The sequence below is a fragment of the Arachis ipaensis genome, chromosome B06, assembly GCF_000816755.2.
Source record: "Arachis ipaensis cultivar K30076 chromosome B06, Araip1.1, whole genome shotgun sequence".
Lineage (NCBI taxonomy): Eukaryota > Viridiplantae > Streptophyta > Magnoliopsida > Fabales > Fabaceae > Arachis > Arachis ipaensis.
This window is the reverse complement of record NC_029790.2, coordinates 45,186,353-45,198,722: the sequence shown is the minus strand read 5'-3', so window position 1 is coordinate 45,198,722 and position 12,370 is coordinate 45,186,353. Positions and strand designations below refer to the sequence as shown.

The following is a 12,370-nucleotide window of genomic DNA, read 5'->3' as shown; positions in this document are numbered from 1 at the left end:
TCCAATCTTTACTAGATACTTGCATTAATTCCAAGTGAAAGTGTCACACTAAGTTTGGCATACCACTTATCTTTTATGCAATGTATTGTGCTCACCTTCTTAAGTTTGCAATCATAATGTCTCTGTCCTTTGTGCCTTGATAGTTATTCTTCAATTTTTGCTTGCTTAAACACATGTACTACTAACATTTCATTGTGTGAGACACTCATGATCCATCTTAGCCCCAGAGCCATTGTTCTAATTGTTGCTTGAGGATGAGCAAGAATTCTGAGTTTGGCAAGGGAAAGGGAAGAATAAGAGGAAAATGACAACAATAATGAAGATGAACTACAAGGTTGTAGAGTTCCTTTTCTCCTCATTTGTTTCCAGCACTTAAATTGCATGATTGTCTTCATCTTTTCTGTTTACATGTGTGGTATGAATAAGCATAGCTTGAATCTTGATTTGTAACATGTTGCTGTGGCATTAGAACTACCAACTTGAGTTTTGTGAGTTCAAAAGCAATAAAGCATCATGATCATAAACAAACAAGGAATTAAAGAAGATTTTAGCATGTGCATACAAGTATTAGAAAGCTAGTATGATTAATTGTTGCTCAATTGCATTGGATTTTATTTAATTGAAGTTTTCATCTAGGACATTTTGTGAAATCTTTTGAAAATCATGAAAACCTTGAAGAAGCAAATACAATTAAAGCAAGAAAAGAAAAAGGGAAAGAATGAGAAAGCTGAAGGCTCTGAGTACCAATGGCAATTTATTTGCTATGTACTTGTGGTGTTTATGTATCAAGCCAAATGCTTGAAAACAAAACACTCAGAAGTCAAGGCTAGGCTCAAGTGCAAAAGCACTCCCTCCAAACTCAAGGTTCTGAGCATCAATGATTAGAGAGTCAAGAAAAGAAAAGAAAAATGAGCTTAATGAAGTCCTCTAATTCAAATGCTTGTGGTGCTTATGTATCAAGTGGTAATACTTAAAAACAAAGCATTTAGAATCGTAGCTTTGTTATTAACTCATGGGGCAAAGCACCCAAAAGGAGAAGCTAATAAGAAAATCAAAAGCTTGTTTCAAGGGAAAATTATAAGGAAAAGATTTCATAAATTGAGCTAGATAGAAGCATCAATCATTTACATTTCTTTTGTGATTGTGGCATGCTTAGAAAATTAGTTTACCATGAACATTGAGTTGCTATTCTTCTTACCTTGGATTGTCAATCTTTATTGCATGATTCTTTTCTTGCTTGGGGACAAGCAAGGTTTAAGCTTGGTGTTGTGATGACATGTCACCATGTCATGTTTTTCTATGCTTTTTCATACAAGAAATTTATGATTTGTGCTTGAATAAAGAATGCTTTTGTACTTAAATGGTATATTTTCTTGATCTTTTGATTTTATAAATTTTGTAGGAGATAAGAAGAAAAAGAAGCAAAAAGCATAAAATAAGCTAAAAAGGAGAAAAAAAGAGCTTTGGGGCACACTTTGAAGTTGGAGCACACTTTGGAGGCTTAGGCCACGCTTTTAAAAGCGAGGCCCATGACCAAATTAAAGGAGATTGGCAATCAGCACACAAAGCTCCGCTCTTGCCAAGAGCAGAGCGCTATAAGAGTTCAAAATGAGTTTGGAAGCAAAATTTTCGCTAAGTTAAAATCTGGGCGCTCACACCATGACTATGCCTCCTTCAAATGGCTATAACTTGAGCTACAGACGTCCAATTGATGTGCTTCCAGTTGCGTTGGAAAGCTGACATTAAGATCTTTCCAACGATATATGGTAATCCATATTTGGTATAAAATTGTGGCACAAGTGAAAGGTATCTTTAAGGACCAAAAACAAGCAAAAAAATCAGCCAATGCTTCCACCAAGGTTCGAAGCTGGAGCCTCACTCCAAAGCATAATGCTCCAATCTTGGAGAGAGCATTGTGGTGCTCTCTCCCAAAGAAAATGCAAGGAAATTGGGCAAGAGTGCAACCCCCAAGGCTTGAACACGGATACCTCACCAAGGAAGCAAGGATGCTACGCTCTTGGTGAGAGCGGAGCGCTACTTTGATGCCAGGGAAGCATGTCACGCACAATTTGGCACGGTCAAGGGGCTTGGTGCGCACAAGGCAACATAAGCAAGCTCAATGCTCCGCTCCCCCACAAGAGCAGAGCACTCTACTGGGAGCAAACACTCATGGGCCAAATTCAACCAAAATTCCATTTAAATTCAATTCCTCACCAAATTGAATCAAGGCCAACCAAACCCATTTCTCCTCAAATCCAAAGCAAGCAAAGCCCACATCATCACTCAAAGGCACAAGAACAAGCTAGAATAAGGATTTTTATTTAATTTTTTTTTCATTTCAATTTCATTTTATTTTGCAAAAAGCCTATATAAGGCATCATTTCCATCTTTGTGAGGGGAGCTCCATTAGAAAATATAGAAGGCCAGCTCCAATAGAGAGTAGTAGTAGAGAGCTCACTTTTACATCTTAACTTGAATTGGAGAATTGAAGGAATTCTATTTCAATTCTCACTCTGAAATCTCTTTGTTCTTCTTCTAGATAATTCAAATTTCATTTACTGCTTCCTCTTTCTTTCTTCTGCAATATTGTCTTCTGCTGGATCAAGGAAGGGGTTGAGATCTAGACTTGTTTTCTAGTCTCTTTGATCCCCTGAGATCTTCAACTTCATTTTGCAATTAAGCTGAGTTTCATTTCTGTTTTGCTTCTTCAAGTAATTTTACTTTTCTGTTTGAGAATTGCTACAATTTCCTCTTGCTGCAAGTTAAAATTCAATTTACATTGAGTTGGCTTTTGACCTTTTGGTTCCCATTGCTTTCTGTTCTCATTGCTTTCAATTTACCTTCATGCAGTTTAAATCTCCTTATTCCTCTGCACTTTACATTTGATGCTTGCTGCAAATCTCATTTACATTTCCTGCACAATTTTAAATTCCTTTGCAATTGCTCTAAATTATGATTTACTACAATTTTGCTTCTCTGTTTACATTGCTCTCAATTTACTTTCATGTAATTTAAGCTTTCTGCAAGAGTTATAAGCTTTGATCTATTGCTTTCCTTTAAATTTTCTGCACCCAATCCCCTCTACTTTTCATGCAATTTACTTTTCTTGTTCTTTAAGATTTTGTCAATTTACTTTTCTTGCACTTTAAGTTTCTGCAATTTTACTTCCTGCACTTTAAATTCTCTTGTTATTTACTTTCTGCTGCATCAATTATCATTCACTCAATGTTAGCTTGACTAAACTAATCACCCACTAAAGTTGCTTGATCCATCAATCCCTGTGGGATCGACCTCACTCTAAGTGAGTTTTACTACTTGATGTGACCCGGTATACTTGATGGTGAGTTTTGGGAGTTGGAATTCTTTTTCCACAAAAACACCATCAACTCCCAGAGATATAGTGCTCAGCTCACTTTCCTAGAGATATAGTGCTTGGCCACTTTATAGATTACATATGTACCAGTCAAAAATAGAATATCATTTTGAAAATAGTTCATTTGTCACTGGTCATATTCTCAGCTCGTCCCCAATCTCAACATATATTCATAATTCAATCATAGGTTTCCCAAATCAGTCTCAAATCATAATCAAACTCATCATTGGCCCATTCACTTTTAATAACAAACTTATTCAAGGAACACTTTTTCTCAAATCAATTTCCTTTCAAAACAGAGCCACTTCTCGCAAAATCTTTCTAAAACTCCCAAACGACTTCAAAACCATGCCAAGTTCAAAATCTCTTCTGAAAGACTCAAAATCAATCATTCTAAATCAGGATTTGGTCTTAAATTCCTCAGCAGAGTCTCTCGTTTCTTTAAATTCAATGAAAACCTCTAAAACCTTATCTTTTTATTTGAATAATTAAAAATAAAGAAATAGAATTAAACCCAAAACTAAGTCATGTATCTAAATATTCTGAACCAATTTCGAAACCAACTTACTTAAACTAAAACCAAATCATCTGAACCAAAAACCAATTTTTAATTTCATTCTTAAATCTGAAGCGTTTTCCAAAGGCTCGGGAATTATTGTAATTTTGCTAAACCAAAACTTGGAAGAATAGTTCAAACTTTTCCTAAAACATCGTAAAGTAAAATTAGTCAATCGAAATTCAAGTTTTCCTTAAATCCACTAAAACTCCTCCAATTTTACTTATTTAATCAATTTCCAAAACATAAGTATTTTCATCTTTAAATCGACTTTAAAACATAATTCTTTTCTTAAATAAATCACATTAAAAAATATAATAATTTTCCTAATAAATAAGTTCAAACATAATTCAGTTATCAATAATTCAACTCAAGGCATAATTCATTATTTTTAAAATAATGTTTCAACAAAGTCTCGAATTTTATAGAAATTTCGACAACACCTCCCCTAAAACTTAGACTTTGCCACCCTTTTCGGGTCCCAACCAAACCAATCCTCAACCCTTTCGAATGGGTTCAAGATAAATCAGTTTCCAATAAAATAAAATTCTGGCTTTCAACTATTAAAATCATTTCAATTCAATCTAATCGAAAATCTCCAATTTAATAAAATCAGTCAATAATTCAATCAAACAGACAACCATATTCATCCAAGACAAACCAGACAATTCATAAGACTTACATAATCACCAAAAATGAATTTCTCATATCAAAATCAATTTATAACAATTCCAATTAAAAAATAAGTTTTTAGAAAAAGCCCCTACCTCGACGGGTCGAAACCATAGACCAAACGCGTTAATAAAACTCTTTTCTCTCAGCCCAAAACCAACGGCAACCAAACCTCAGCCCCTGATCACCTTCGCAGCAATCACAGCAACTTAAAAGTGACATGCAACACTCAGAACACGACCTAATGTTACCAGAACTTCAGATTTTATAACCAAACATAACAGAATACTAATGCAGAGATTTTCAAAACATAAATACTTACTGTAATGACAAAACCAAGCGACCAAAACTCTGAATCGACCCGACAGCAGCTTTGACAATAACCTCGAGCGACAGTAGCGAGCAAAATAAGGCATCGTCGATAGCGACAGAAATGGCGAGGAACGGCGACAAGGCGCGGTGGTTCCAAGCCCGCGTCCTTCTCTCACTAGCGAGCCTTCTCTCCTCGCGGCTCTGCTTTCGACAGTGATGTGGCATGGTGGCAACGCAATGAACGATGGCGACTGTTTAGGCGACGCGATGGTGGCGACGAGCTGGAGCACGAACCGCGGCAGCTATGACAGCAGTCTCCTTCTCCCACCACCCCTCCCTCTCTCTTTCTCGGATCTCCTCAATTCTCGCTTCGTAACGGCGGTGACTCTCCACAGATGGCGATGCAGCACGGCGGTGAGGAGCTGGAGTGGTGGCGGGGCACGGCTGGCCAGCGAGCTCCTCCTTCCCCTCTTCCCTTCTTCTCCGTGGTCCCTTCCCCCTTCCCCATTTCTTCTCTTTTTGTTTCTGTGTGTGTGTGTGTGTGTGTGTGTGTGTGTGTGTGTGTTGTGTTTGCTTATGTGTGTGTATTGGTGTGTGAGTGATGGTGAGCCATGGGTGAGGGGTTGGGTGGCTAGGGTTTTTGATGAGTTAAGTGAGTGTTAGTAAAATTATGGTTTGTGTATAAAATTGGGAATTTTTGGGTTTAATTAGAGAAAGGTAATTTTAATAAAATTGGGGTATAGAATAATAATTTGAAATTTAATTAAATCTCTAAAAATTACTTTAAAATATTATTTGTTGTATTAAAATACTAATTGATTCTCAATCAATTATTTAACACTTCAAAAAATATTACCATAGATATTTTTTGTAACACTTAAAAAATGTTACAAAAGATCTTTAGTAACATTTTTTTAGTTATATTATACTATTTTTTATTTTTTATTTTATATTATACGTAATATAAATATACTAAAATTAATTACTACAACATGAAATATTTAATTAAATTCACAAATTCACAAAATAAAATTTTTATAGCCTCTTTTATTAATCAATAATCATTGTACAAGTTTGATTCGTGATGCAAATAAAAAGAAAAAAGAAAAAAAATAGTTATAACACTTAAACTCTATGAACATTTCATATAAAAAAGAAAAAGAAAAGTGATACTATGTACATAAAAAACTTAGTCCTTATACTAATCCTAGAAAAATGTATTTATCTGCCGAGCTTGGAAGTAGCACCCGTTAAGAAAACCTCTTTATCGTCTTCTGGAATCTCATCAAAAATCACAGCTGCAGTTAAGGTGTTGTCGTGCACGTGATGAGTAGAACTTTGTCCTATATTGTGCAGCTATATTGAATGAATGAGCAATGGCAGAGTGCCCCCACATGCCCAACGGGGTACACAAGACAAGAAGAACCAAATACAAACCATAAAATGACAAAAGCAATTTTGATTACCACAAACAATAGTATATAATATGCAATGAAAATGGAGCAGCTCAATTATATAAGGAGTACTAACAATTAATTATTAATTAATTACTGTAATTAAAGTAAGTTAGCACTTAGCACTAGAATGGAGTCGAAATGTAGTTGTAAGTTGCAAATCAGATACAGGGCAGTGTAGTAGTACTAAATACTAATAGTAAATATGGAGGATGACACTACAAAAAATTCTGGTTAAAACGGCAGTTTTTTTGGGTATTTACGGCGGTTTTAGAAAGCGACGTAATTCTGGGCGCCATTCTAGTTATTACGGCGGTTTTCAGAAAACCGCCACAATTTTCATATGTAAGTTCCAAGTCAAGAAACACACCTCTTGGAGTTCCAATATAGAATCTAAAGTCTCATTGGAAGAAGTAATCAAATCTGAGTATGCTACTCTAACATTTCCATCTGCTTCACAAAATGAAAACTTGACCGGATCCTGCAGACAATATTTCGTGTTATCATCAGTCATGAAACTCAAATATGGTGAACAGCAAATTGCATTAAATCTTAAAATTGGGATAGGAAAAGACCTGAGGTAACCTATTTGAACTTGAAAATGGCTTCTGAAGCAAGAACCTAAGCTCAAGAATTTTGTACCAGAGGGCCTTGAAGACAAAAGTCAGTGATGTTAATATAAAACCAAAACAGACTCAAAAGTATATGTACATTTTACTACCTGATTTTGGCATGCAAGACTATTCATCATGATTCTTCCATTAAAATTGGAGACACTTGTAATTAACAAAAAATGCTATAATATTTTACAGAAATAATACAGATATATAATAGAGAAAAATAACTTACCAACTTTGTAGAGCATGTTGAAGAGACTCCCATTGTCCATGTACTCATATGCAAGAAGCTTCTCTTAGCGGGAACAATAGTAAGCAAGAGGTGGCAACACAAATGGATGGTTGACTTGGCTAACTTTCCCAATTCTCCTCTGGAAATCACTTTTGGAGATTCCCCAATCCTTGATCCTCTTCACAGCCAAGAACACACCGTTGACTAGCATCACCTTGTAGAGGCTCCCATGCATCCCTCTCCCAATCAACTCAGCTGGTGCTCTCAGCAAGTCCTCAAACCTCAGCGCCTTTGATACCCTGCTTGACAGAACTACCAGCGTTGATGTGCTCAATGTTATTCCACTCTCAAGTGATGTTATCGATGGCTCTGATCTCATCTCAACGCTGCCACGGCCACTGCCACCACCACTACCCTTGCTCTCAGAGTCTCAGAAGTATCCTCTCTGCTCTTTTCACCATTATTGCCCCTTGTATGTTACAAAATTCATATATAAAAATATATATAATTTAATTTATTTTTAATAATATATTTTTCTTTCCTTGGTGAGGGACTAGGTGTACATGCCGCTAGAAACGGCGATCCACCCACACAAGTCAGAATTTCCAAAAAAGCTTTCCACACAAGTCAGGATTTTGAAAACTAACAAACAATTAAACCTTATTATATTTATAACTAATCTTTAGCTCATCAAAAGATGAATTTTGCATTTTATAAAACTCTTCATTTTGCATTTTATAAAAAATAATGGTGTACCATAAAATTTTTGGATTTGTTTAATTTTACCAAATATAACTAGAACAGATTTAGAAAAGTTTGGCAATAGCACAACAAACTCACTTACCTGGTGGACTTGCAAGGCTGCCTTTATTATGATGGTGTCTTGTTTGATTAGTTTCTGAAACGGGAATGACAACTTGATTGAGGGAAGATGGAGGTGACAGGTGCATTTGGATACCTATAATGAATTTATTATATATAGCTTAGTTGATGAGTGTGAAGTATGAAGGTTTATTGTAACAACCCCGTTTTTCGAGTACACGAGATCTTTTCTGAAGGTATGGATTTCTCCTGAAGATCAGTAAAGGGAACATCTCTGATATATCATCAAGCATCTCTATCTTCATTGTCATTATGTCATCCTTAAGCTAGAACCTCTTTTGAGGCAAGCTCGATAACGCAATCGCGGAGAACCTAGTTTTTGAACCGTATCAGTTAGGATTTTTTATTTTGATTTTTGTAAATAGTTAATAAAGGAAAGTAGGTTAGTAACGCCTTATTTTCGGTACGATCATGACGTTCTGGAAGTTAGGTCGTTACAAATGGTATCAGAGCATTTCGTTCCTGTTAGAGCCTTGGGAATGGACTGACTATGCTTCATTGCATACTTTGAGTGTCTGTCATGCTTAGTAACTTGTTCTGATAACAAGAGTTTGTGTTTTATTTGCATGACTGTCTGATGATTAACACTGTTGGTTTACCATTGCATGCCTCATGGTATTAGGTCTGGCCAACTTAATACTAATGATTTATGTATATGGGAACACTAATAGGTTATCATAGACTCAATAGAAGTTATAGGTGATGCGACTCACGGGGTTTGGGAGCGTTAGAGGTTATAAAGTTAGCTTCGATTCAACGTATAATCTTTAATCGTGCCACGCAAACTCGGGCCATCTTTTTCTTCGTTGCTTTCATTGGGATTCTCTGGTTTGAATTTTCTTCTCAGAATGTGATTTGATTATTTTCCAACCATACCTTGTCATTCTTGTATACCCTTGCTTGCCTATGAATCTGATGTCTTACGTAACTCTTTGAATATTCCTCCTTGACAATGTCTATACTTCTGTCCATATATTCTGCTTTCTTTGATTTCAGTTTGAACTTATTTTATTCTAGCAATTTTCGAGGACGAAAATTTTTCTAAGGTGGGTAGAATGTAACAACCCCGTTTTTTGACTACGCAAGATCTTTTCTGAAGGTACGGATTTCTCCGGAAGATCAGTAAAGGGAACACCTCTGATATATCATCAAGCATCTCAATCCTCATTGTCATTATGTCATCCTTAAGCTAGAACCTCTTTTGAGGCAAGCTCGATAACGCAATCGCAGAGAACCTAGTTTTTGAACAGTATCGGTTAGGAGTTTTGATTTTGATTTTCGTAAATAGTTAATAAAGGAAAGCAGGTTAGTAATGCCTTACTTTTGGTACAATCATGACGTTCTGAAAGTTGGGTCATTACATTTATTATTGTAAAGCATGAGCATGAAAAGGGTGCTTTAGATACACTTCTGGGCACAACCACCAGCCACAAATAAATATCTGCATGAAAATCTCTCAATCATTGAACAGAACTCAAAATTGACTATTATTTTTCTTCTTGTGGTAAAAAAAATTACGTATTAAGTGGCCTCAAATGTTCTCGTACTAGACTAAACAAACCTCTAATTTTGCATCCTTGATTGAAGAAGCAATTGCCTCAAATGCGGCATGACCATCTACAAACCATTTTTTAATTATATCTAGATACCATGTTTAAATAATAGTGACAGTAAAATTAAAGAAGAAAAAAAAGAATTGAAGATGAGTAGTAAAAAAGAACTGCAGAATAGAACCTGAACAAAATTAAAAAAGAACAATAACTTATAAAAGAAAACTAATGAATTAAGTTAAAAGAAATGTGTCACACCCATTAATAAAATTCAAGGAACTTATATATACAAAATCTCACCAAAGACTAAGGCAACGAGCCAACGAGATATATCATAGCTGCTATAATAAAATCTATCTTTCTAAAGCAACTAATCTTGGCTTTCTTGATTTTTCAAACTTTTAGCTTGCTGTATTATATTATTCTCTTCCTTAGATTGGAGCAAAGAAGCTCCACGACAAATGGAGCATACATGGACAAAAAATAAAACAATCAATTTGACGTTGCAATGCACAAGCATTGCAAGTGCAATGCTTTTTTCACAGCTAACCGGACCATCTAACACAACTTGCTTCCTAACTTTAACACCTAAAAAAAAGAAACAGACACGCAAATCACACTGAACCTCACTTTAAAAAAATCATGACAAAAGAGAGGGTGGGGGAATCAAGCTAAAGACACATCACCATCAGCCTCAAATATGCATATTAATAATAGTCTTTATTATATGTGCATATACATATAAATATATTACATATAAGAAAGAGAATTGGGTTCAATAACTACCTTTTGGTCTCTGTTAATTGTATTAAATCTTTTCTCAAGTCCATAAATACATTCAGTATAGTAACTATCCCTCTCATTTTTATCTCCAACAAAACTACTCATATCTATCAAAGTTTCAAAACATGAAATTTAATGTCTAATTATAACAATATCTACAAATATTTAAAACTGTAGCTTCAATGGGAGCAGATTAGCAGTGTGGCAATCAAGCTTCTAGTAATAATAATAATAATAATAATAATAATAACGAAAAAGAAAAAAATCACCAAAATCAGAATCAACCATCGAAAAGCAAGCCAAATTCCATATATTAGGATCAAACACTCAATACTCATGTGATTTTACCTTATCTTTTGAATTATTGTTTAAAATACGTAATCGATTTTAAAATGATACTGAATCAATTTTGAAATAGAAGAAAAACAAAATTCCTACCTATCGAGCAAAAGTAGAAGCAGAGTATAACTAAGCATGCAGCGATTTGAAAGATTTAAGCTTTAATTTACAAACTAAAGCTGGAAAAAGAAGAAATAGCACTCACATATATGAAGCTATTCTCCTGCACTTGGTTTCCATCATCAAACACTGTCATTATCAAAATTTACATCACATTTATCAAACATAACATAAGCATTCATTCACACAGCAATGAGAATACATTTATTTTTCTTAAATAAAGAAAATCTAAATAATGTACTTCTTGTTCAATTTAACTATATTCGTATTAAAGAAGAGACTCATCACAGTATCAAAAAGCAGAGAATTGCACTTTTGAACCCTAGAATGTAAAAAGATAGAAAACTGACCTGCCGATCTAGAACAAAAGGGAGGCACTGAGAATTTTGGCGGATAAGACATAGAAGATGGCAAAGAGGAAGCTGGAAGAGGAATCGTCGGAAAAGATCGCAACGGGAGGAGATGTCGCCAAAGGAGAATGCCTCCAGGTGTTGCCGGAGAAGATCGTCGTTGGAGGAGATGTCGCGGAGAAGATCGTCATTGAAGGATATCGTCACAGGAGGCGAATACAGAAGGACATCGCCGCTGGAGAAGCTGTCACTGGAGGAGATGTCACCGGAGAAGATCGTCGTTGGAGGAGATTGGAGAACGCCGCTAAGAAGATCGAGTTTCACTTTCAGGTTTCACTTTTTCACCAAATAAGATAAGTGTTAGGGTTTCCTTGGTTTTGGGCTTTTGGCCTTTTTTTTTTTAAATACTGGTTTCAATAATGGCTGTTGAAAACCGCCAAAATCACCAAAAATGCCATTTTTGAAAAATTAATTATGGCAACATCATAAAATGCCATAATATCTGAATATTATGGCAGTTCTTTAAAGCTGCCATAATATAAATGCCATTTTAAACTCTTTTTTTTGTAGTGTGAGGATGCTACCTTGGAAATGAGAGCCTTAATGAAGTTCAGTTAACACCTCTTGATTGCAGCAAGCTCTCTGTCTCAAGCTTTCCCTTATGCCTGCTCTTTGGATCCACTGCATCAACCTATCATTTTTTCTTAACAAGTATTAGTATTCAATTAACATCCTTCAAGTGTGACCCTTTTCTGGATCCTGTACTAATACATAATATTTGTAAAGTATAAACTGACCTCGACATGAGGCAGTAGATCAGATTTGAGATAGACACTAGCAGAAGAGCAGTAAATGAACCTTGAAATGTAATGACATGAGATTTAGAACCCAAATTTAATTTGATTATTTCAAACAAGAACTTCATTCATTTAGCATGAGTTGTATACTGAAAATGTAACCTCTATGCCAGTACTTACACTTATTACAGTCTAAAACACAAGAAAGATTCAAACCCAACAGAACTCAAGTCTAAAACTCATGTCTATAAACAGATAAGTTGTATACAAAACTTGAGAGCGAAAATCCAACAAGAGACCCTTCTAGCTCTTCAAAATAAAAATAAAAATAAA

The 12,370-nt window shown here is 35.2% G+C and overlaps 1 protein-coding gene across 2 annotated transcripts; it reads right to left on the bottom strand.

The window, feature by feature from the left end:
- On the bottom strand, positions 5,942 to 8,371 carry LOC110263315. Of its 2 annotated transcripts, none has more exons than XM_021104466.1 (5): positions 8,061 to 8,371; positions 7,217 to 7,685; positions 6,943 to 7,017; positions 6,738 to 6,848; positions 5,942 to 6,269 (listed from the first exon to the last, which is right to left on the bottom strand). In XM_021104466.1, the coding sequence occupies exons 2-5, from the start codon at positions 7,262 to 7,264 to the stop codon at positions 6,135 to 6,137; spliced, it is 369 nt and encodes a 122-aa protein (XP_020960125.1). In that variant the 5' UTR covers positions 7,265 to 7,685; positions 8,061 to 8,371; the 3' UTR covers positions 5,942 to 6,134. The 2 variants fall into 2 exon arrangements, with proteins under 2 accessions (XP_020960125.1, XP_020960126.1); XM_021104467.1 differs by having other exon boundaries at positions 5,942 to 6,256.

What these genes read in the sequence shown, in the direction of transcription:
- LOC110263315 (XM_021104466.1), bottom strand. Translation starts at nt 7,264, where the DNA reads ATGAGTACATGGACAATGGGAGTCTCTTCAACATGCTCTACAAAGTTG. An exon ending in GTTCAAATAGGTTACCTCAG is followed by an intron (nt 6,849 to 6,942) that starts GTCTTTTCCTAT and finishes TATTGTCTGCAG; the next exon opens with GATCCGGTCAAGTTTTCATT. An exon ending in CTATATTGGAACTCCAAGAG is followed by an intron (nt 6,270 to 6,737) that starts GTGTGTTTCTTG and finishes CATTCAATATAG; the next exon opens with CTGCACAATATAGGACAAAG.